Raw genomic sequence first — 27,529 nt, 5'->3', positions numbered from 1 at the left:
AAATCGGCCGAAATTTCAGCAATTTCGCGTTCAATATTGGCTCTGAGCTCACAAATCGTCGCCGGCTTGTTACTGTAGACCAATGACTTCACATAACCCCAAAACGGGACGGCTTGTTAAATGGACCGTAAAATGGCCGTAGTGCTCTTAAAGTAGCAGCAACAGAACGATTATTTTCATAAAAAATTTGCACGATTTGCAATCGTTGCTCAAATGTGTAGCGTTCCATGATGAAATGTATACTAATGAAGTTTACAAATGACAAGCGAAAAATAAAAAATATTGCGTCGTTCGCCCTCCCTATCGGAAAAAAGTTGAAGCGCACCTATTAAATTAAATATATTATATATTGGGTTGGCAAGTAAGTAATTGCGGATTTTTTTTAGCAAATCAAAGACAATTTCGGAACTAAATAACTTTATTCTGAAATGTAGTGCCCATTTTGATCAATGACCTTTTGCAATCTTTCAGTCAGCATCATAATCCCACGTTCATAAAACTTCAGGTTTTTATTAGCAAAAACCTGAATCAGGTACGATTTCACATCATCATCATTATTGAAATGTTTACCATTGATGGAGGTTTGTGAAGATCGAAACAACATGTAATCAGATGGTGCAAGGTCAGGACTATATGGTGGATGTGGCAAAACATCCCAACCTAGCTCCAATAATTTTTGCCAAGTGGCCAAAGATGTGTGTGGACTTGCTTTGTCATGACATACCTTTTCGATTTGTCAATTCGGGCCGCTTTTCATCCACTGCATTGTTTAATTTCGTTAGTTGTTCAATGTAGACATCATAATTGATTGTTCGGTTGGGAGGTAAGAGTTCAAAGTAGACAATTCCTTTATAATCCTACCAATCTGATTACAAAAGCTTCTTTTGATGAATATTAACTTTTGTAGTTGTTGGAGTTGATTCACGATCTTTTCCGCTTGATATTGTTGTAAACAACCCATATTTCATCGCCACTTATCAGTCGTTTTAAAAACGAAACATTTCTTTAGCAACTCGCGGCTGTTAATGCTTTGCGTTAAATGCATTTCTTTTAGTTCGTGAGGAACATAGCCACGTTGTTTTAAGTTATTTTCAATGCATGTATGTGATACATGAAGCTTTTATGCAATCTCACGTGTTGTACTGCGATGATCCGAATCGATAATTGCTTTGATTAGGGCGTCATCAATTTCAACTGGGCAACCAGAGCGTTTTTCATCTTTGAGTGAAAAATCACCAGAACGAAATTTGGCAAACCAATTTGACAGTGGCGTTTTTCAAGGCTTTGTCACCATTAATAGCACATGGCTTGCTTATGAGCTTGCGATGCAGTTTTCCCTTTGCGGAAATAAAAAAGCAAAATATGATGAAAATGTTCGTTTTGATTTTCCATTTCTCGACGAACGCCAAACGAAAACTACGCAACCGATCAAAATCTTTGTTTACTGATTGACAGCTGAATTGCCAACTATGAAATAATGTAATGTGTTTTACATTTGCAGTACGTCTGCAAACCTAAAAATTACTGAAGCAATCTATGAGTGAAATCCACAATTACTTAGTTGCCACAACAATAAGTTTTTCGTCTTTCATAATTTTTTTTTTTAATTAGTCCAACTGTTTTATTATAGTACGAGTTGGTTTAAAATTATCCAAATTTGTTTTGACAAAACTTTTTTAATAAACAAAAAAAATATTTTTAATCATATAAATCATTATTTGGACCTTTACGCCCTGCATTGATTGTCAGTTTGTATGCTGCAGCTGTCTAGTTCAAAAAGGTCAAATTTGAATGACGTATGACGCCATTTGCCAAAATGATAAATCTTCCGAAAGGGTGATTAATTTTGCGCCGTTTTTTATTTGGATAATAAGCACTAAACCACTAGTGAACTAATAACGAAAACAAATCCATTTTGCCAATAGCTCAAATGAGCATCTTACTTAATATCCAACCACGATTTTTGTTTATTCATTTCGCTCATGTCAACAGCAAACTAGATAACATTGTTATTTAGAAAACTCAGTGGAATTTTAGTGTTCTGATTTTTTTTAGCTCTTCGACGAATAAATATGTCATAAGTCAATAGCAGTAGTCACGCAAGTAGACACGTGTAGCAAAGAGGCAAGTCTATTTAGCTAGTTTAAGCATGTACCCTGCCGGTCACTTGCCATTATGCTCCACAATACTTGCCTTGCACCTAAGCAAGTAATAAAATGGTAGTAATGTACATAAATACCAAAATAATCCTGTGTATGTGTGTGTGTGAGTATAAGTATAAGTATTTGCGAATCAACAAGGCAGATGTGTTTTTGTTTATGTGTAAGCACGGAAGCTAGTTTCTATTGCACGAGTGGATAACTTATACAAACATACCTCTAAGTGGACAGAGTCACACCCAACTGTGAATTTCCGCACACAATGAGCAGTAGAAGCTAAATTTTTATGATGCTGATAATTCCAGTGAAGTCAGATATTGCCATTCCCTGAATATTTTCACGAAATGGTAGCAATATGTCACAAAGGAGCGAAATAAGAATTCGGTTACAATGGTTGGCATGCGAAAAAACAAACTTAGTACTCAAAAGCGTTGTTGTCTTTTTTCGATTCCTTTTTTTGTGCGTTACGAAACAGTTGCGATGAAATGTGAATAGCCAGAAAATGCAGTGCTTAAAAGTTTAAAATAAAATAAAATTTTATCAAACCGACCACAATATGCGAACAGCAACATAGAGTTGCTGAGGAAAAAATACAACAACAACTTCAGTCATCAGTTTGAGATCATGGGGAAAAATGCTATAAATATTAGCACTTTTTTTACGTTTTTTCCTTTAATGTGTGGGAGTTTTGGTAAAGAGGCGGGTGAATCACAAACATCTTTGGCAAAGGCGTAGGTACACAAGAATACAAATTCAATCAAACTAACGAATTGACAGGCTAACCGACAGAAGGATTTAACAAGAAAAATTGGTTGGACAATCACAACATAAAAATGTCATTTTAGAAATTTCCAAGAAATGTTCTATGCAGCATATACATTTTTCTTTTTAACTTTTTTCTTTCTTGTCTTTACAGCAAAATTTAAAATTGACTTCCAGAAGCTACATGCCGCAAGTGTTAACGGAAAATAATATCGCATAAGTAATGCAAAAAGCGGCTTAAAATTTGCAACCGAAAAGTTATGTAAAAAGTTGCACGAAAATAGTCAATAACAAGCATAAAATTGACCGATCCACAAGATGTTACAAAATCAGCAAATCACAACAGAGGAGGGTGTTTATGCAAATAATTTTAAAGCAAAATAAGCAAAGTTAAATTATAAACAAATAAACCCAAAATTCATAGCCTAAGAAAGGTGTAAAGTGGCAGCGGTGGAAAAATGCGCGATTCACACTTGCAACCAACGGCGAGTATAGTGGATGGTCTACAGCCGCACAACATCGGCTTCTTTGGTGGACTTGAGGGCAGTGGTAGCGGCGGCATCATGGACAGCGGCAATAGTCAAGCCACTGATATTGGTGACATTACTGAGGCCCTAGAAAACAATTATTCGCAGTTTATTGGCACAACATCGATTTCGGATTGGTGTAATCAATCGTTGCTGCTCTCTGGTATGAGCAATTGCAGTGCGGGTAATAGCAGCAATGACAACAGCACAATGACGTAAGTGTGAAATGGCAAAAAAAAAAATGCATTTATTCTACACCCTTCGAAATAAAAAGATAGGGGGGCATCTTGTGGTTCAGAATTTTGATATTTAGTATTTTTAATTAAATTTTAACTCATTTTTAGTAAACACATAGTTTATTTCCTAACAAAAGCCATATGAATAAAAATTCCTTCTTTCGTACGAACTGCAGAAAAATGCATAACTTTTTTATCGAAATTGCCAAATTTTTGATACGAAATTTATACGAAACTTTTGAGTACGCAATTTTATAGCCTATTCATGTTTAATATAATACTGTAAATAATGAAGTGCATACCCAAAATTGTTCTAAAAAAGTGACTGAGAATTTTATGAATTATTCTACATTTCGTGCAAAGTTAACAAATTTAATGTTGAAGAATATCCTATATTTTTTATTGAAAACTTGGTTAGAATAAATTTTGAAAATAAATGTGAAAATGCATGAGCCCGTTTATTTCGTAACAGTATGCTTTTTTAATATAGATGCTTAAAACTTTCTTTTTAAGTAAATCACAAAAAAAATAATGATTTTTACTATTCTTACTTCCCTAACTTTTTAATTTTTTATGCATATTACATATTTATAATTATTATTATTACATATTTATAAATAATTTCGAGATTATGGCTAACTCAACTGCGTTTAATGGAGACAATTCGAACAGTCCAATTTTGTAACATTCTTAGCTACACATACCATTACCCTAATAGCGTGGAAAATATTGGCGAAGATAACACAGTTATCTAATAAATTATTTTGAGGATTCCTTCATCTAGGCTAACTGAAGAGCTCTGCCTACATATATGGAAAAACCTGTAAGCTTTGCTTTTCACACGTTAGACTATGTCCAAATAGGCATCTAATTGGCAATTTAGAGCACTTCAGCAATTTTAGCAATTTAATCTTTATTTGCAACCCAGTTTACTATATAAACATTCATATTGTGAATTGCCAATTAATACTTAATTATCAATCATTTTGTATCAGACTCTCTTTACAATCCTACGAAGTCTACTTTAAAAGAATATCAAAGGGTCTGTGTAATGAGAAAATGAAACATTATGAAAAGGAAATGGCATTCAAATCAAATAGAGTGAAAACAAAACAACGAGTTTTCAAGAAAAATATGTTTTAATAAAGCCTTTCTTTTGAAAATAATTCTTGCTGTATAACGAAACCCCAAAAGGAAGAGCCTTGGAGGGAGTGAGGGAGGTGAAGAAGTTACTGTTCCACACAAAAACCAAAAAGACAAAAGACAGCCGATTCTACAAGGTGGCGCAAAATTAATCACTCCATCGTAAGATTTATAATTTTGGAATCATATTTTTCACTTATACATTCAGTCAAAAAAGTTGGGAATTGTTCAATGAAACTCAAAATAATTGTTTAATCATCAGAATTTATTTTGTCGCTTTCAAATAGGCTCCATTCGAAATAATACACATATGCCAACGATTAGTCCAGTCATCAAAACACTTTTTAAACGTGTTGATGTGGTTTTTTGGTTTTCGGCTCATGTGGATAGCGCCATTCAGTCGCCTGTTGACGGATTTGCATGTCAAACTCATATACCCACGTCTCATCACCTGTTATGATGCGCTGAATAAACGTAGGATCTGATCACTGGATCGATCTGGATCACTTACTCCTTCATCCACCTTCTTGCGATGAAATTTTTCAAAGAAATTCAACTCTCTTGGAACGAGTCGAGTAGCCACGCGTCTCAGACACAACTGATGGTGTAGGATGTTGCGAATCGATCCGTGAGACACGTTATGGTCGCGAGCTACCTTGCTCAAACTTAAAGAGGGTTTTCTAGCACCATTTCCTTGAAGACGTTGATGGCCGACTAGATGGGGGTAAATCTTTCACGACTTCTCGGTTCTCTGCAAAAGCATTATACCACTCGTAGACCCGTGTTTTTGATAAAGCACACTCGCCATAGGCTTTCTGCAATATTTTCAATGATTCGGCACACGAAATTCCGTTCAAAACACGAAATTGAAGACAAGTTCTTTGTTCGATTTTTTTATCCATAGTGAAAATAGCAGAGCCGCGTTTACAGTGCTTTCTGGAGATACAAACTCCTTGTGGACTCACATCTTCATCTGTTTGCGTCGTCGAAGGCCTTCCAGATCGCTGTTTGTCTTCGTCGTTCTCCCGGCCTTCCTTGAACGACTTGTGCCACCGTTTTACCTGGGCACTGCACACAGATTGGTCCCCGTAAGCCTCCTTGAGTAGCCCAATGGTTTCGGTACTCGTTTTGTTTAGCTTTACGCAAAATTTGATCGAGTTACGTTGCTCCAACGATCGCTGCATTTTCGCCACTGCAAAATTCTAACAGCACCGCTGTTGCCAGCGAACTGGGACCGGTTTCTAGTGGAAGGGGAAGGTCCAACGATCATTTTCCCCCACCAGCCGATTCGGTTGATCGCTTGGCAGACGCTCCGCGCGGGAAGGCTCATTACTTTTCAATCAAACCCTGTATATTGTATATTATATTAGGAACTAATCAAATTAATTTTAGAGCTAAATCTTCTTCACAAACAAAATGCAAAACCTTACAGCTGTCAAATAAAAATAGAAGAAGTCCTTATTTTCGATTTTTTATTGGTAAAATGTAGCATATAAGTTTCCATACTACTTTTAATACTGATATACCTTAATAAGAAAGAAAACTTTTAGACTATCTGTAATTCTGACACACACGACTTTGCAGTGATACTCGACTTGCAGTAAAAAAACTACTAAAAATAGGTTATTCGAAATTGAAATAAGAAAATGATAATAAGCTGCGAAAAATCTATATTTGTTCTGGTTTGGTTTTGTTTTCTTTTTTTGATATCTACATTTTCACTGATAGCCAGGCGGCTATAAAATCCCTCACAAAACAATCGACAACCTCCAAGGTATCCATGAAATGCCGCGCATCTCTTTACAAGATGGCTGAGTCATTTCATCTAATGATAGCATGGGTTCGTGGCCATTGTGACATTGAGGGGAACTGCAGAGCCGATAAACTAGCGAAAATCGGTACCAAATTGACTGATGAGTACATAGCCAACGATATAGGTATAGCCTTGCAAACATGTAAATTACTTATGCTCAAAGAAATTGTAAGAGTAGCGTAATGAAGCCACTTGCAAAATCGCCCGACAGCTGTAACTGACTCTCAATGCTAAACGCACGGAACTTCTACTAAGAAGAGGTGAGCACAGTCTTCACACACTGATTTCAGTTATGACGGGGCACTGACTTTTGCAGAAGTTGTCTAGTCGAGAAACAGAAAGAGACGATCCCGTGCCTTCTATGTCACTGTCCTGCTCTATCCAGACGTGGACTCGCCATTTTGGGTAGACAACCCCTTAATGAATTGGCAGATCTCGGCTCTGTCGGAATTAAGGATCTTATACAATTTTTGAAAAGTAAACATTGGTTTTAGAAGGGATAAGGGCTAGTTCCCCAATTGCCCGATTGGAGAGCGCCGATTTGCGGTTATTCGGCCCAAACCATTACCTGTGGCGGGTGCTGCCTCCTGGTGGCCCATCGATGACTCGAATTCGCGTATGAACGGTCGGTCAAATAAAACCTATGGTTTTGAGAGTTAACGAATTGCTTAATTGGAAATTTACGCTTTTGGCCAACCGAAGCAACTCTTTCGCTCTCTCAAGCCTGACTTGTTGCTGCTTTGGTGTGTGATCATGCGTCTTTTGGATCTTGTAAGGCTTGACTTTGAGATCATTTTTCAGTATGCGGCGGACGCTGCGGTCAGCTATTTTCAGTTTTTCGCCATTTGATTGGCACTTTGTCGAGGTTTTTGCTCAAGTCGCTTCTTCGCTTTTTGATCCGTTTTACGCAGTCTTTTGGTGACCACCTCCATGACGTTTCGGGATGCTTTCAGTATCATTGTAACGAGGTGCGAATGGTGCGATAAACAAAAACTTTATTTACTTTAAGGTGCTCGAACTCACGAAGAATCACTGGTTGTGATAATTCAATTACACTATTACGTTTGAAAGCCATTACCGATTTTCTTTTTTCGCTTTTACTCTCGGCAAAATGCTTCCACGCGCATGAAAACAGTACTCTGGACTGTCATTTAGGTAACTAACAGACAGCTGATGCCCGCACAAGAGCTGGGCGCGCGGTCTGAAGTAGGTTACACTTCGAGTGCCGGACCCTGTATATTAATCAACTCTTGTTTGGCGATGTTTAGGTCACTAAATTGAGAAAACAATAATAAAGCGTCAGCAAAGCAATATTGGCCTAACCCTCTTTGAATGCTACTTGCTGTGGACTTATAAATATTGCTATATAAAATCTGCAGTTTGACATGAAAATAAAATTTTTCGTAGACAACTTTTACTGCTGCTTTTTGTAATGATCTCCGACATTTGCCATTCCCATTACATTTACAAAAGGTTTAATTAAAGAACGAACATCTTTGCTCAGGCTCTGATTTATGGGATTTCGGGCTGGGTTTAGCATTATTTTTAAATAATTTCCCATTCAACTCAACAATTCTGCAGTGCAGCATTTCTTATAGTCTTTATAGCATTCAGCAGAAGTAAGATATTAACATTGCTTGACAGCCAAATGTGCATAACACAATAAAGCAAAAAAGGAGCGGCAGAATAAAAAATGCAAATAAAATATAATACATACATAACTAGTAGTTCGAGTAGAATGGGAAACTGCTGTGTAACAAAAAGATTACCTCGGATTTCAAATTGTACAACAGTGCATTCGATTATTGCCAATTTTGCTATCCACACAACTTCCATTTTTATTCAATTGTGAATGCAAATAACAAAGCTGACAATAATGGTCCAAGGCAATTTTCATACACTTGTCAGCCACAAGCAAGACACAAATGAGCAACATAAGTATGGAAAAATGTTGCTCAATTTAGGATTTAATGTAAAATAGATGTGTTTAAAGTAAAAGAAAACGCCAACATAAAGTTTTTAAATGAATCGTACATTCTAATGAAGGCTGTAGAAAGTGCACTGTAGTTTAAAGTATTTTATTTCATGCACTAAAGGCCAATCCACCATCTCAGCGTTCCAAATGCTTGTGTTGGCACTCACGTCTATGTGTAAGTGTGTACATGTGTAAGCGCTAAAGTGTAAAACCCAAATAGGTGCTGGCACAAATTATCTCAGGTGCGCTTGTGCCCCCACATACACGTAAATACATGCATACGTAGGGAAGTGGCAACCAGAATGTCCTCCGCAGTGACACATTAAACACGCCCTGGCAGGCTTAATTGCAACATTTTCACGACTCCATATGCCTTGCATGTTAAATTTTAAACTGTCACAACTCTAAACCATTTCTTTTTTGGGTTAAAGCTTCAAAACTTTAAAAGAAATCATAAATTGTAAACAAAATTTGCTTAGAAGCGTGCGCTCTTTAAATTTCCATGAAGTGTGGCCCTTGTGTATGCATATGGAAATGTGCTGTTTTTGCATATTTTTTTTACTTTTGAGTTGCGCCATTTAAAAGAATAGGTTGCGACACGTCAGCAAACAAGGCTCAACGAGATGTGTTGACAAAAGTAACAGCAGCCCGACATGTAGTATTAAGTAAGTGCTACATATATTTTTACTTAGCTATGAACGAATATTTCACCTTTTACTTATTTTAAGCTACAGTGGGTAGTCAACCGATTGGAACGTCTCCAAAAATTATAATTTGTTTTATACTGTATATATATTTATATTAATATATAATATAAATGTGGTTGCAAATCTCTGAAAACAAACGAAATTAAAAGTGGATGTAGCAGAGCTTCTCGAAATTTGGCGATCTTTTTCGCTTCCCTTGGCACGATCAGGCGACTCTCCGGATCTCGATCCGATTGAGCGTTAGTATTTGTGAAACCACTGATTGTTGTCACTGAAGTTTTGAAACATGGCAACTCCAGCGCGGATATGTAAAATCTGGCATTGTCAGAGCAAAGTTTAACATTTTTAATGATTATCGTAAAGTTCGTCATATTCGTGATATTTCTGTTGCTTGCAGGAACCTGAAGCATTCAAATTGATCAAAAAGCGATGGTTTTCAATAACTTTTACCTAGCTAAACCCAAAAAACAATGCCCCAATCAACTTCATCCACTTTTGGTGCTGAATCGCTATCTCGAGCATTATCGTTCACTTTTCTTCTGAACTCAGTTGTAGCCACACTTCAGGTTTTTTTTAGTTTACGGTGGTTGTTAATCTCTGCAAAGGTGTAAAAAAGTATATTAAGCACGAAAGCCTATGATGTCACAAAACCAATTATTGGGCTCACGTTTTATTTATTTCCTTATCTAATAAGTCTTAAATTACAAGTTAAACTTTTTCATCTCTCGAACAAACGATAAAATACTATAAATCACTGCGAATTCCAAGTCTGGCATACATCCAAAGAATTAAGAGTTTAGACGGCGATTTCACGTTCTGGCAAGGTCAGAACGGTGACAGGAAATTCCACACTCTCCACTTTCTCCTTGTTTCTGCAGCTGTGACAGAAGTTATTAGAAAGCAACCCTTAAATGTTTTTGTACCCACTAGGCAGAGCTCGGTGATGATGCCAACCAATGTACTAATGGAAAGCCGATCGAGATTGATGAGAGACCTAGTTCGGTGTTCATTACTTCTAGGCTAGTCAAGTCATCTCACTAGTGGGCTTCGTGTAAAGTTGACTTAGAGGTTTAGACAGGTCTGATGTAGAGCTTAAATAAAATAAATAAATATTTGACGCGTATTCGTACACTTCTGTTAAGAGTTTGGCCGAGCTCCTCCTCCTATTTGTGGTATACATAAGTCTTGATGTTGTTCCACAAATAGAGGAACCTACAGTTTTAAGCCGACTCCGAACGTCAAATGGTTTTTAGGAAGAAATTTTCTATAGCAGAAATGCACTCGGAGATTTGGCATTGCCTGCCAAGGGGCGACCGCTATTAGAAAAAACGTCTTATTTATTTTTGAGAGAATTCGAGAGAGAGTTTCGAACCTACGCACTCCCGAATAGTAGTCACATACCATTCCGCTACGGTGGCGCCGCAGAGCTCTTGGAGATAAAGGGATGCCTATACACTGAGCAGGATTGCACGATTTAAACTTAGTTCCACTCCTAGGCAGCTCATCCGCTAGGCAATTTCCAGGAAAGTCTCTATGCCCAAAGAGTTAGGCAACATTCGTGATGTACCGCTTAAGGATGGAGCCTGGCTTATGAGGTCTAAAAATTGAAAATGCTCCAAACTTATAGTGATAGCACAATTTTTGCAGTAAAATGTTGTGATCAATAGTATCAAATGCTTTTGAAAAATCGAGTAATACCAGCACTGTTAGGTAGTTTTTATCATAAGCAGAGCGAACATCTTCAAAAATGTTAAGCATAGCTGTGGAGCAACTATGCAGACTTCTGAAACCCGACTGGAAATTACTCAGCAGATTATTCTTGTCCAAGTAGCAGGTAATTTGTCCCGCCAAAAATTTTTCAAATACTTTCGATAGGGCAGGTAAAATGCTTATTGGTCTGAAGTGCTGAGGAGCGGTAGGGCATTTTGTTTTTGGCACAGGTATTATATTTGCTATCTTCCAAAGATATGGAAATGTAGATGAGGTGATTGAAAAGTTAATTATGTATGTGCGTAAGTGGTGGTAATACAAAAGGTAGAAAAATTTTAAGAAATTTAAGGCAAATGCCGTCGGTCCCTATAGCATTAGATTTGACAGTATGTACACACTGTATCAAATCCATCTCTGTTGCAGACACAAATTCAAACTCACATCTTGATGACAACATGCACTCGTAGAGGAACTTTTACAGATATGTCGAGTGGAGTCCTGTTAGTTGCTAGAAAGTGAGTATTTAAGATTTCTGGGTCCAAACTGCACACGGGCTTAATCTCTCCTGAGACACCTAAGGATTTAAGGTTTTTCTATAGGACTTTCGAAAGTAAACTATCATTGAGCTTCCATTGTAAATATGTCCTTTTGGCATCTCTAGTGATTGCAGTTACTTTATTTCTTGCTACACGATATTTTTGCCACGAGTGAGTGTTTCTATCATTTTTCCATTTCTTATATGCTTTACTACGCTCTCTAATTAAAGACAATATCTCACGCGTAAACCATGGTTTCCTATTTCCGTGGGCTTTAATTTTACGCAACGGAACAAACCTATCAAATAGATGGCTGACTAAAGCATTGAAATGTTGCAGTTTTCCATCCACTGTTGTGAATAACCGACACTTATTCCAAATAAGCTCGGCAGCCTCCTTATTTAAGAGATCATGCTGAATAAGCTTAAAGTCTCTAAAAAATATCTCCTTTTCTTGATTGTGTCTGTTGAACTGGATGTTGTAAGATAAGAATATCAACTCGTGCTCGGAAACTCCAGCATAGGAAGCTGATCAATATGACTGACGTAATCTCTGTCACTGACGCAAAATACATCCAAAAGACTTGGTTTGCAGTGGGGTGCAAAGCGAGTAGCATATTCATTGATTAAGGAAATTCCTAATGATTGGAAACTATCTATCAAACTCCTGGAAGAAAAATTATCACAAAGAAGGTCTACATTTAAATCACCACACACAATAATATGTTCATAGGATATGTGGAACTCCGCTAATTTATCAAATATCACTGAGAGGTCATTTCTATTGCTAGGGTTGTAAATGCATGCAACAAGACATTTGGTATTGTTATCATAAAATTCAACAAAAATGTATTCGACTTCTTGAAAATGATCTGATCTACAGATCTCTTTCCATTTAAAATTATTTTTAAAATATAAAGCAATGCCACCTCCTCGAGTCTTCGTAGTCCTATCACATCTAATAATAGTATAGTCGCACAGGGAATATACATTATTATCAATATAGTCTTTAAACCATGTCTCTGTAATACATATTAAGTCAATGCTCAAATTATCAAAAACAAAATTTAGATAGTCAATTTTTTCAGCATTCAAACTTCGCGCATTCAACTGACAGACATTAAACCCATTGTAGCGATTAGAAATGAGTTTAAGCAATCCTCTTGTATGTTCTTTGTCTACTTGTTTTGCTATTTCATTACACATTGACAGTTTATGGTTGGGAGTATACGCAAGGTGGAGGAATTTAAATAAAGCAAGGGGATAATGAGATAGATAGGAATGAGATCAAAATAAAAAAGATTACATTGTAAAGCCAAGAATATGAAGAGTACAAATGAGATGAACGAAATAGAAATGATACTAAAATAAAAATGATTACAATGTAAAGCAAAGAGTTTGGAAAACATAAATGATAAATAAGAGAATAAATTTAACGCAGACATAACATTAATAATATAACGCATAAATGTTTTTGTATTTACATATTAGCAGTTGCAATGCTCTCTATATCCGTTTTATCAGTTATAATTACAGCATCCGTTTGGGGTCGAGCTCTAACAAACACTTGCCCACGAACAGAGAAAACTGACGTTAGACGCTTTTGCTTTTTATATTACATAGCCAAACGCATTAGTTCGCGATTTTTTTTCGTAAGACATTCGTGGATAAATAGCTTCCCTTCGATACTGACGCCGACATCACTAGGAGAAAGTTTCGTCTCTTATCTTTGCAGAATTTAGCTACAGCTTTCAGCAGTTGAGAGCGATCTGCAGCAGAGCTCAATTTAAATATAATTGGAGCTACGCTTTTATTGTTTGGTCGTAACCGAAAAGCAGAACGTACGGGCGCTAGTCTTACTTGAAGCGTTTGGCACAGCTTGGAGAAATCATTTAGAATGTCCTCATCTTTCCTTATAGGCAACCCACTTAACAATCACATCTGTTGATATTGCGTTGTTCTCATATACATTTAGTTGTTCGGTGAGTTCAGTTGTTTTTTACGCGCTCTTCCATGTGCTTAACTGCCGACTTCAAGTTCATAACATCCGCTGACAACTCACTGAATCGCTCCATTACTCGCTCTTCCGCCGCACAATGCTGATTCAGCATTAAACGATTCAGCTTATTACCGCATACCAAAAACAAAATCTGAGATTAATATTTTTATGACGCTTGCAGCAGCGGTCAATGCATTAAAATCGCATATTTTAAAATGAACTCAATCAGAGTGACAAAATGATTTGAAAATTTATCCAAACGCAAGCAAAAATGTATCGTAATAAATAAAAGTTATGCAGTGAAAAAATCATATGCACGTATTAGAAAAAACTTAGTGAAAAATAGGAAAGTCAAAGCTTTATCAAGCAGGAATTTTAAACTGCCAGGGATTGATTTAAGTTATAGTAATGGTCTTTATTAATTGATCACCTCTTTAATTAAAACTAAAAAAACATTGGAACGTTTTTATAGTAAATTTTAAACCAAATTAATCAGAAATTACCTAAGTAATAATATCATTAAGTTACCCCGGAAACCTGTATATACAAAGTGCTGCAAAGTTAATCATCCAATTTTGTTTTTGAATAACTGCACTAAGTGAAATATAGATATGGAAAATTTAAAAGAACTGGGCCAAAGCCTAAGGTTGACGATAACTGTAAGGGAGAAATAGTACGATTGACTGTCAACAAAAACATCAGCCCTAACCAAATTAAGTGTGGAGTTTCTCTCAATAATACGAAGAGAAGAACATAGTAAATTTTGATTGAAGATTTGAATTTAAAATATCGAAATAGACTGGTTTAACCGAAGCTTACACCACGAAACAAAGCTGCTATACCCGAATTCGTCGGTAGTCATGAGTTCTGGGACGACAAATCCGTCACCCCTAGAACTTCAACGATGGATCTCTTGGAAAATGGGGTGTTTTTAGCTACCGTGGTAAGATCCCAATTTGTTTTGTTTTGCATAAGATGAACGCAGAACACTACGTCGATTTGCCGAAGAATTTCACAGTGAGTCTTGGACGTATCAATAGGACAATGTTTGAGTCCACAACTCGAAGTGTGGAAAGAAGTTATTTGCGTCGAAAAATATTCCTGTGCTGAAGTGGCCCGCCATTAGACCAGACCTAAATCCAATGGATAATCTCTGGAGTATTCTTAACAAAGTAGTTTATAAAGGCGATCGCCAGTTTAATAGCCTATTGCACCTTAGAAAAGCTATTCAAGAGGAATGGCAAAAATCGACCATAGCGTCCTTCAGTCTTTCGTAAACTGGATGCCACAATGACTAGCGTCAATTGCAATAAAAAACAGACGACATACAACCTATTAAATATAATTTTATATTGTTTTCTTAAGATTTATTATTTTCTTAGGTTTGATATTAGTTTTGTCTCAAAAATACCTGTTTTCATTTACGTCCTTGAAAATTGCTAAAAATGAATCTTTTACCATATTCTATTCTTAAGTTTGTTTTCTTGTCTTGTGCTGAAAAAAAAGTTGTTTGTTCAGTGTCCTATCTAACTTCGTTTAGCGTATTTTACTTTTTACAAAAAAAAAAATATTTTGAGAGATGGAAATCTTTATTTTAACCTTTACGCGCTCCATTGCTTGCGTGCTTCTATACTGCAGCTGTCTAATTCACAAGTATCAAATATTATTAACGGACGACGCCAAAAATTATAAATCTTCCGATAGGTTGATTAATTTTTCGCCATCTTATATAGGTATACATCCACTCTCGTTGGCAGCGCAGGATTTTTATACGCTTATACAATATATGACTACCATTCGGGAGTGCGTAAGTCTGAATCTCGGTGCATGTACATCAAATAATAGAAAAAGTGTTTTCTAATAATGATCATCCCTCGGCAGGCAATGGCAAACCTCCGAGTGTATGAATAACATGGAAAACTTCCTCATAAAAAATATTTTCCTTTCGGAATCGGCTTAAAGGTAAAGGTCCCTCCATTTGTGCTAGAACATCAAGACGCACACCACAGATAGGATGAGGAGCTCGACCACATACCTAACACCTGTACGCGCCAATTATTTATACATTTTATTTTTTATATAAATTTTATAAACAACAATTATTATAAAGGCACTGCCCATTGACAAGTTTCGACTTTTTACTTATTTATTAGCCAATTATAAATATTTTTTATAAAAACTTTGTTCATTCTATAGCAAATGCCATATTAAACCAAGTTTCATGCTTTGTACAAAAAACCGCATGGGTGCGCAGTTTTATAGCACATTTAATTTTAGTGTAACGAAGTGCAATTTGAAGTAGCCAAAAATTCAAGTTTATTTGTGATACTTTTCCCCCTGAAGGTGTTGCACATTTTCTTCATATAACGATTGCGTGCAGTTTTTTTACTAGGATATATTTTAGTATTATTATGTTTTGTGCTACGCACACCTGTCCTTTAAGTTTGCATGAAAGTGAAAAAAGTAAACACTTTTAAAACTGCGAATGCAATTAAATAAATAAATACGCAAATGGGCTATTGGTTTTGCCATCTACCACCGATGTTTCATAAATTTCAGAACAACAACAAAACGAGCTAAAAATAGAGCATAATCAGCGAAAAGGAAACAATGCCGAATATGAAAGCAAACACTTTGAAATATTAAAGGTAAAGCAAATATAAACAAAGCGATTGGCAGTCGGATTTAGGTGTAAGTGAAACTGTGCGGCAACCAAGCGTAGCTAAAGGAAAAGTGGAAGAGGCACTAAAATGAAAAACAAACTAAACAAAGGCTTTTGAAAACACTTCGCTACACTTTGCCACAAAAGTGGGCGATTTGGCTGGTGTAAGGAAATGCAAACGCAACCGAAAATAGTATTTAAATTCAAAAATACCCTTGGGTGCGTTTATTTTCTTTACTTTGCGGCATCGATTTTTGTGGCAGGTTGCCGCAACCAAATCCAGTGTAAATCCTTTAAGCTTTTTTCGCATTATCTTTTCTGCAAGCTCTACGCTTTCTAGGAAAACCATTCAGCAAAACCTTGTATGGACAGTTAATGATGTATGTTTTTTTTGCTTTTGGAGCAGTATTTGACGAGTTTTCACCTTGCCTGCTAATAACGATGATCCCCAACACCACGGCACCATTTGCTTACAATCTCAGGCACAAATTGCAAACCAAACTTCATTTTTTTTCTTTACTATAAAGTAAGTAAATTATGCACTTGACTCTGATAAAAACCCCTAGCACCGAGCACCATAGACACAAAATGTACCACAGTGAAATCAACTGTAATATGGAAACCAGACAAAGTGGAGTTATTGTAACTTTCATACATTATTTTGCCGGACCTTTCTACGAAGAAATTTAAATGAAGCATATCAAAATTGACTTTCATTAAGAGGCTTTGCAAGACGTTGGCTCTTCCAAATTGTTTAATTTTTTTCCAAATATTTTCAACTTTTTTTTGTGGTACCTAGACCGCTAAAAATAATAATCATTTAATAAGTTTTCCTTCCACTCAATTTTACGATTTAATTTACACCTAATTAAGATCACTCAGAATGACGAATCGGCTTTTCACACGCAATTCGATTTCGGCTTTTCAATCGCGTTCGAGAAGAAACATTAATTGCCATTAAATCACTAAGCAAATTTTATTTTTGCTCATTGCATGTCTACCAGACTGTCTGGATTATTCAAGCCATATGCTGGCAAAGGCAAATGTGTATATGTGTTTAGATATTTTTTCTTTTGCATGCCACCTGATTTTTCCTTTTTTTTGTTTTACTTTTCTCCTTTGAAATAATAAAATCTTATCGACTTTAATTTACATGATTGTAGCTAAGGTAAATCACGTTAAAACGAAAAATATGATTCCACGAATTTAATGGCATTGTGAACATTTTAATTTTTGATTCAAATTGCAATATCATTTCGAATATATCAGACTAAAGTGAAAAATTTACTGAATTATCGTCTTTTTTATAAGACTTAGTTCATTGAACCTTCCATTTACTTGTTTTGTAAACCTCTCTTTAAGCCCAGTTACATTATGCACATTAACTAACAATCAGGTGCAGTGTGTTGAGTCGAATACGCAGCACTGTGTTAATTAATTCTAGTACTAGGGCGTATTAACAAATTTTAACAACCCATTTGTTTAATATTAAATTTTAATAGTTTTTATATGAAAATATAATTTATTTTTCTACAAAATCTTATGAATACAAATCCAAAACTTTTTGCAAATTACAAACTGTTAGCTATTAAGCACGTTGTTTAGCGTTAGGCGGTTCAAGATTTATTAAAATGCTATCGAGTATGAATTTATCTCTTTTGTCACTTTTCGCACTGCCTATCCCCAATACTGCATTACCTGAATTGTCTTTCCTTTTGCTTTTGTTTTTGCATTGAGTGCTTATGTGACCTTGCATACCGCATATGTAACACCGACGCCTCTCTTGACCTCTATGTGACTTCTGCTTCGCTGCATTAACGGACAACACGCGCTCTGCTTCTAGGTTGATGTTGTGTTCAGCTACACCGTTTGATGCACGACGATGCTCTTCTTCCAGCAGCTAAGATTTTAACTGTACCAATGTTGGAAGTTCGTCCCTCGCCTCGATCGCAACAACAAAATTTTCCATCTCCTCAGGTAGCGCACACAGCAACAAAATAGACAAGAGGTCGTCTGGAATCGATATTTGAAGCTCACGTAGGCTTTCAGCGATTGAACAAAAATTGTTGATTTGTGGGCTTAACTTTTCACAACGTCGAATTTGGAAACGAACCAGATTTTTAAATAATGACACCTTTCTTGCTGGTCCACGTGCGTTGTAAATTTCATCGAGCCTCTCCCAAGCCGTCTTAGAATTTTCACAGTCCTTAATATAAATGAGCTCTGAACTTTTCACATTTAACGTTATTAAGGCTAACGCCTTTTTATCGGATTTACTGAAATTGGCCTTATCAAGTGCGGTCCAACTTTCTACGCAGATAGTCTCAACCGGATACCAGCAGTCTAGCGTAATTAGCAGACTTTTCATTTGGACGCACCAAACGGAATAATTTTCACCGTCTAACTTTTCAATGTTTATACCGTTCATTTTAATTCACACAGAATTTATTTGTTCACTCAAAAATTTTTATTGTTCACCAAATGTTTTTTGTTCACACAGAACTTATTGTTCACACAGAACGTATTTCTTTTCTTTTTTGATTCCACAAATATTTTTAGCGACACACTCTGGGCCCATAACCCTGTTAGCTATTAAGCACGTTGTTTAGCGTTAGGCGGTTCAAGATTTATTAAAATGTAATATAATGTTACAGTATCATATTGGAAAGTGATAACGGAAAAACATAGTGGAGAATTAGGGTTGTACTTAACATAGTATATAATCTTACATATACATTAGGGTCGCTCTTAACATATTATAGTATATGATCTTACATACTCCGGCTCAACCATAATTCACACCATTTTTGAAAAAAAATGTATAACTAAACAATTTCATTGAATTCTATATCTATACTGGTCAATAACTTTTTACAAAATTTTTCATGTTTGATTTTACTTAAACTTTTCGTAAAACCATCTGCTACATTATCTGTAGTGGAAACATATTCAATTTTTAATTCTTTTAGACTACATTGTTCTCTAATATAGTGAAACTTAATATCTATATGTTTGCTCCTTTTCTTAGTTGACTCGTTCTTCGCCAGAAACGCAGCTCCTTGATTGTCACAGTAGATGACCGTTGGAAACTCGACGTACCGCTTGAATCCTATTTCTCTTAGCAAATTTCGTTGAAACATAACTTCTTTCGCCGCTTGACACATAGAAATGTATTCAGCTTCAGTTGAGCTTAAGGCTATTACATTTTGCTTCTTAGATTCCCATTGTATCGGTCCATTTCCAAACATAAACACAAAACCACTGCATGACTTTCTATCTGAAGTATCAGATGCCCAATCGGAATCTGAGTAACATACAAACTCATCAGAATTAGAATATCGCAAACTCATGTTAACAGTGTGTTTTAAATAACGTAAAATATGCTTCGCCACAAGAAAGTGTTCGTGGTGAGCATGGCTGCAAAATTGCGACAGCTTCGAAACAGCAAACGAAATATCAGGCCTTGAAATAATTGACAAATAAGTTAAGGCACCCATTAACGATTGAAACTTTTTAGTATAGTCTCCGACACAGTTAAGATTCGGGCATTTCTGTAATACACACCCACTAGGAATCGGTGTAACTGCAGATTTACAATCTGACATACCCGAGCATCGAGCAATTTTTCGATGTACATTTTTTGATGAATTTTAATTTCACCCCGACTTCCATCTCTTTCGATTTGCATTCCAAGGTAGTGCTGTATTGGACCTCTATCTACAGCTTGTACGATTTCATTCAATTTATTTAAAATATTCTTAATTGATTCTCTCGAACTACTTGCAACTATTAAATCATCGACGTAGATGCCTATTATATTGATATCTTTTATACTTATTTTATAAAAAACGCAGCAGTCTGACTTCGACCGATTAAATCCCATTTTCATTAATATATCATTTATTTTTTCTGACCAATCTCTGCCGGCCTGCTTTAAGCCATAAATCGATTTTTTCAAGCGACAAACGCTTTGCGGATTTTCTTGGTCTTCAAACATTATCGGTTGGCGCATATATATTTCTTCTTTTAGCTCACCATTCAAATAGGCTGCAGTTATATCAAAGTGGTGAACCAAAAGCTGATGCTTAACTGAGAGAGCTAATATTAATCGAATAGTAGCATGTCTCACAACAGGTGAGTACGTATCAAAATAATCTATATTTTCTCGCTGAGAACAACCTTGCGCAACAAGACGGGCTTTATACTTCTCAACACTCCCATCAGTGTTTCTCTTTGTTGTGAAAACCCATTTGCAACCTATAACATTTTTGTTCTCTGGTAGGTCTACTAAATCCCATGTATTATTTTTCATTAAAATTGACATTTCCGATTCCATAGCATTTTTCCAATGTAATGCATTTTCACAGCTTAAAGCTTGTTTTGTGGTAATCGGATCATTCTTTACGCAAGAAACTGAATTTAAAACATTCACACATGGATCAATTGCAAATACTTTACGTGGTCTTCCAACAGTACCATTTCTTAAAATCTTCGGCCTTCCTCTTTTGATACGCCCTTGAGGATTCACAATTTGTTCTGGATCAGAATCACCATCTTCATTTTGTTCAGATGGTACAACCTCATCTTCCTTATCATGACCACTAAAGGTAGGAACCTCACTTATATTATCTTTGTCTTGCTGATTAAACAATAGTAATGTATCATTGTACGATAATTCGTCATTTTTAACAGTAGTAAACGTCTGCTCAAAAAATATAACGTCTCTTGCCACGATAATAGATTTCGTACGAACATCATAAAGTCTGTATGCCTTGCAGTCTCGTGCATACCCTACGAATTTAACAATATCACCTTTCCGTTCAAATTTCGATTTGCCAAGTTTCTTATTTAATGCGACCGCATCGCAACCGAACACCTTCATGTAACCAACGTAAGGCTTTCGACCTGTCCAACGTTCAAACGGAGTGGTATTTTTCAAAACTTTCGTTGGAGAACGATTTCTAACGTAAGTAGCCGTGTTGACTGCTTCTGACCATAAACTGTGTGATAACTTAGATTGCTCTAGCATGCACCGTGCTATTTCAACAACGGTTCTATTGTAACGCTCTGCTATGCCGTTCTGCTGCGGTGTATACGGAATCGTTTTTTGGTGAATTATACCTTTAAAGTTTAAATATTTCAACATGTCTTCATTTACGTATTCCCGGCCGTTATCAGTTCTCAAAACTTTTATCTTCTTCCCGGTTTGATTCTCAACATTAGCAACAAAATTTTTAAAACATTCAAGTGCCTCTGACTTTTGCTTTAAAAAATAAACATGTGCATATCTCGTATAATCATCAATGAAAGACATAAAATAAAGGGAACCACTTTGCGACTTAACTCTCATCGGGCCGCATAAATCTGAGTGGATAATTTCTAATGGTTGTTTTGACAAAACCCTTTTATAACTCAAAAAACTTGTTTTCTTTATTTTACAAGTAGCGCAAATCTCACAATTGAAAAACTCTGATTTAATTAGCTTCTCTTTATCTTTAGTCATATTCTCATTAAAGAGCTTAAGCAAATCGCAACAGTTAATGTGACCAAATCTCTGATGCCAGATTCTTAATTTATCATTTAATATTCCACCTATTTGCATGGCTGAATTCTCTTTAGGCTTGTATAATTTAGCTTCATATATATTGCTTTTCAATGGCGCATTAAACAATATTTCATTATACTTATTTTTAACAAAAGCCTTGCCATTCATAAATAATACTTTATGACCTCTCTGAATAATTTTTGCCACAGACAAAAAATTTGAATGTAATTGTGGAACATAAAACACGTCTATTAAAGTAATGCCAGAGAACTCTGATTTTAATTTTACATTACCAATAGCTTCAACTCTTACTTTCTCACCAGTCGCCAGCATAACTTCATCACTGCATTCTCTTAATTTAACGAAGAAATGTTTCTCACAACACATGTGACTGGATGCTCCGCTATCGAGTATGAATTTATCTCTTTTGTCACTTTTCGCACTGCCTATCCCCAATACTGCATTACCTGAATTGTCTTTCCTTTTGCTTTTGTTTTTGCATTGAGTGCTTATGTGACCTTGCATACCGCATATGTAACACCGACGCCTCTCTTGACCTCTATGTGACTTCTGCTTCGCTGCATTAACGGACAACACGCGCTCTGCTTCTAGGTTGATGTTGTGTTCAGCTACACCGTTTGATGCACGACGATGCTCTTCTTCCAGCAGCTTAGATTTTAACTGTACCAATGTTGGAAGTTCGTCCCTCGCCTCGATCGCAACAACAAAATTTTCCATCTCCTCAGGTAGCGCACACAGCAACAAAATAGACAAGAGGTCGTCTGGAATCGATATTTGAAGCTCACGTAGGCTTTCAGCGATTGAACAAAAATTGTTGATTTGTGGGCTTAACTTTTCACAACGTCGAATTTGGAAACGAACCAGATTTTTAAATAATGACACCTTTCTTGCTGGTCCACGTGCGTTGTAAATTTCATCGAGCCTCTCCCAAGCCGTCTTAGAATTTTCACAGTCCTTAATATAAATGAGCTCTGAACTTTTCACATTTAACGTTATTAAGGCTAACGCCTTTTTATCGGATTTACTGAAATTGGCCTTATCAAGTGCGGTCCAACTTTCTACGCAGATAGTCTCAACCGGATACCAGCAGTCTAGCGTAATTAGCAGACTTTTCATTTGGACGCACCAAACGGAATAATTTTCACCGTCTAACTTTTCAATGTTTATACCGTTCATTTTAATTCACACAGAATTTATTTGTTCACTCAAAAATTTTTATTGTTCACCAAATGTTTTTTGTTCACACAGAACTTATTGTTCACACAGAACGTATTTCTTTTCTTTTTTGATTCCACAAATATTTTTAGCGACACACTCTGGGCCCATAACCCTGTTAGCTATTAAGCACGTTGTTTAGCGTTAGGCGGTTCAAGATTTATTAAAATGTAATATAATGTTACAGTATCATATTGGAAAGTGATAACGGAAAAACATAGTGGAGAATTAGGGTTGTACTTAACATAGTATATAATCTTACATATACATTAGGGTCGCTCTTAACATATTATAGTATATGATCTTACATACTCCGGCTCAACCATAATTCACACCATTTTTGAAAAAAAATGTATAACTAAACAATTTCATTGAATTCTATATCTATACTGGTCAATAACTTTTTACAAAATTTTTCATGTTTGATTTTACTTAAACTTTTCGTAAAACCATCTGCTACATTATCTGTAGTGGAAACATATTCAATTTTTAATTCTTTTAGACTACATTGTTCTCTAATATAGTGAAACTTAATATCTATATGTTTGCTCCTTTTCTTAGTTGACTCGTTCTTCGCCAGAAACGCAGCTCCTTGATTGTCACAGTAGATGACCGTTGGAAACTCGACGTACCGCTTGAATCCTATTTCTCTTAGCAAATTTCGTTGAAACATAACTTCTTTCGCCGCTTGACACATAGAAATGTATTCAGCTTCAGTTGAGCTTAAGGCTATTACATTTTGCTTCTTAGATTCCCATTGTATCGGTCCATTTCCAAACATAAACACAAAACCACTGCATGACTTTCTATCTGAAGTATCAGATGCCCAATCGGAATCTGAGTAACATACAAACTCATCAGAATTAGAATATCGCAAACTCATGTTAACAGTGTGTTTTAAATAACGTAAAATATGCTTCGCCACAAGAAAGTGTTCGTGGTGAGCATGGCTGCAAAATTGCGACAGCTTCGAAACAGCAAACGAAATATCAGGCCTTGAAATAATTGACAAATAAGTTAAGGCACCCATTAACGATTGAAACTTTTTAGTATAGTCTCCGACACAGTTAAGATTCGGGCATTTCTGTAATACACACCCACTAGGAATCGGTGTAACTGCAGATTTACAATCTGACATACCCCATTCATCGAGCAATTTTTCGATGTACATTTTTTGATGAATTTTAATTTCACCCCGACTTCCATCTCTTTCGATTTGCATTCCAAGGTAGTGCTGTATTGGACCTCTATCTACAGCTTGTACGATTTCATTCAATTTATTTAAAATATTCTTAATTGATTCTCTCGAACTACTTGCAACTATTAAATCATCGACGTAGATGCCTATTATATTGATATCTTTTATACTTATTTTATAAAAAACGCAGCAGTCTGACTTCGACCGATTAAATCCCATTTTCATTAATATATCATTTATTTTTTCTGACCAATCTCTGCCGGCCTGCTTTAAGCCATAAATCGATTTTTTCAAGCGACAAACGCTTTGCGGATTTTCTTGGTCTTCAAACATTATCGGTTGGCGCATATATATTTCTTCTTTTAGCTCACCATTCAAATAGGCTGCAGTTATATCAAAGTGGTGAACCAAAAGCTGATGCTTAACTGAGAGAGCTAATATTAATCGAATAGTAGCATGTCTCACAACAGGTGAGTACGTATCAAAATAATCTATATTTTCTCGCTGAGAACAACCTTGCGCAACAAGACGGGCTTTATACTTCTCAACACTCCCATCAGTGTTTCTCTTTGTTGTGAAAACCCATTTGCAACCTATAACATTTTTGTTCTCTGGTAGGTCTACTAAATCCCATGTATTATTTTTCATTAAAATTGACATTTCCGATTCCATAGCATTTTTCCAATGTAATGCATTTTCACAGCTTAAAGCTTGTTTTGTGGTAATCGGATCATTCTTTACGCAAGAAACTGAATTTAAAACATTCACACATGGATCAATTGCAAATACTTTACGTGGTCTTCCAACAGTACCATTTCTTAAAATCTTCGGCCTTCCTCTTTTGATACGCCCTTGAGGATTCACAATTTGTTCTGGATCAGAATCACCATCTTCATTTTGTTCAGATGGTACAACCTCATCTTCCTTATCATGACCACTAAAGGTAGGAACCTCACTTATATTATCTTTGTCTTGCTGATTAAACAATAGTAATGTATCATTGTACGATAATTCGTCATTTTTAACAGTAGTAAACGTCTGCTCAAAAAATATAACGTCTCTTGCCACGATAATAGATTTCGTACGAACATCATAAAGTCTGTATGCCTTGCAGTCTCGTGCATACCCTACGAATTTAACAATATCACCTTTCCGTTCAAATTTCGATTTGCCAAGTTTCTTATTTAATGCGACCGCATCGCAACCGAACACCTTCATGTAACCAACGTAAGGCTTTCGACCTGTCCAACGTTCAAACGGAGTGGTATTTTTCAAAACTTTCGTTGGAGAACGATTTCTAACGTAAGTAGCCGTGTTGACTGCTTCTGACCATAAACTGTGTGATAACTTAGATTGCTCTAGCATGCACCGTGCTATTTCAACAACGGTTCTATTGTAACGCTCTGCTATGCCGTTCTGCTGCGGTGTATACGGAATCGTTTTTTGGTGAATTATACCTTTAAAGTTTAAATATTTCAACATGTCTTCATTTACGTATTCCCGGCCGTTATCAGTTCTCAAAACTTTTATCTTCTTCCCGGTTTGATTCTCAACATTAGCAACAAAATTTTTAAAACATTCAAGTGCCTCTGACTTTTGCTTTAAAAAATAAACATGTGCATATCTCGTATAATCATCAATGAAAGACATAAAATAAAGGGAACCACTTTGCGACTTAACTCTCATCGGGCCGCATAAATCTGAGTGGATAATTTCTAATGGTTGTTTTGACAAAACCCTTTTATAACTCAAAAAACTTGTTTTCTTTATTTTACAAGTAGCGCAAATCTCACAATTGAAAAACTCTGATTTAATTAGCTTCTCTTTATCTTTAGTCATATTCTCATTAAAGAGCTTAAGCAAATCGCAACAGTTAATGTGACCAAATCTCTGATGCCAGATTCTTAATTTATCATTTAATATTCCACCTATTTGCATGGCTGAATTCTCTTTAGGCTTGTATAATTTAGCTTCATATATATTGCTTTTCAATGGCGCATTAAACAATATTTCATTATACTTATTTTTAACAAAAGCCTTGCCATTCATAAATAATACTTTATGACCTCTCTGAATAATTTTTGCCACAGACAAAAAATTTGAATGTAATTGTGGAACATAAAACACGTCTATTAAAGTAATGCCAGAGAACTCTGATTTTAATTTTACATTACCAATAGCTTCAACTCTTACTTTCTCACCAGTCGCCAGCATAACTTCATCACTGCATTCTCTTAATTTAACGAAGAAATGTTTCTCACAACACATGTGACTGGATGCTCCGCTATCGAGTATGAATTTATCTCTTTTGTCACTTTTCGCACTGCCTATCCCCAATACTGCATTACCTGAATTGTCTTTCCTTTTGCTTTTGTTTTTGCATTGAGTGCTTATGTGACCTTGCATACCGCATATGTAACACCGACGCCTCTCTTGACCTCTATGTGACTTCTGCTTCGCTGCATTAACGGACAACACGCGCTCTGCTTCTAGGTTGATGTTGTGTTCAGCTACACCGTTTGATGCACGACGATGCTCTTCTTCCAGCAGCTTAGATTTTAACTGTACCAATGTTGGAAGTTCGTCCCTCGCCTCGATCGCAACAACAAAATTTTCCATCTCCTCAGGTAGCGCACACAGCAACAAAATAGACAAGAGGTCGTCTGGAATCGATATTTGAAGCTCACGTAGGCTTTCAGCGATTGAACAAAAATTGTTGATTTGTGGGCTTAACTTTTCACAACGTCGAATTTGGAAACGAACCAGATTTTTAAATAATGACACCTTTCTTGCTGGTCCACGTGCGTTGTAAATTTCATCGAGCCTCTCCCAAGCCGTCTTAGAATTTTCACAGTCCTTAATATAAATGAGCTCTGAACTTTTCACATTTAACGTTATTAAGGCTAACGCCTTTTTATCGGATTTACTGAAATTGGCCTTATCAAGTGCGGTCCAACTTTCTACGCAGATAGTCTCAACCGGATACCAGCAGTCTAGCGTAATTAGCAGACTTTTCATTTGGACGCACCAAACGGAATAATTTTCACCGTCTAACTTTTCAATGTTTATACCGTTCATTTTAATTCACACAGAATTTATTTGTTCACTCAAAAATTTTTATTGTTCACCAAATGTTTTTTGTTCACACAGAACTTATTGTTCACACAGAACGTATTTCTTTTCTTTTTTGATTCCACAAATATTTTTAGCGACACACTCTGGGCCCATAACCCTGTTAGCTATTAAGCACGTTGTTTAGCGTTAGGCGGTTCAAGATTTATTAAAATGTAATATAATGTTACAGTATCATATTGGAAAGTGA

General features: G+C 36.1%; 1 protein-coding gene across 1 annotated transcript in view; it reads left to right on the top strand.

Annotated features, from left to right (window-relative positions):
• The first annotated feature begins 3,081 nt into the window (after positions 1-3,081).
• The window catches only part of LOC128854905 (tachykinin-like peptides receptor 99D), a 58,680-nt gene continuing 34,232 nt past the window's right edge, over positions 3,082-27,529 (top strand). The window contains exon 1 of the mRNA XM_054089361.1: positions 3,082-3,663. Coding sequence (XP_053945336.1) covers positions 3,380-3,663 — 284 coding nt within the window. The 5' untranslated portion in view covers positions 3,082-3,379. The remainder of the gene's footprint in view (positions 3,664-27,529) is intronic.

The sequence above is a fragment of the Anastrepha ludens genome, chromosome 2, assembly GCF_028408465.1.
Source record: "Anastrepha ludens isolate Willacy chromosome 2, idAnaLude1.1, whole genome shotgun sequence".
Classification (NCBI taxonomy): domain Eukaryota; kingdom Metazoa; phylum Arthropoda; class Insecta; order Diptera; family Tephritidae; genus Anastrepha; species Anastrepha ludens.
Note: the sequence above shows the minus strand (reverse complement) of the source record. Positions and strands in the feature narration are given on the sequence as shown.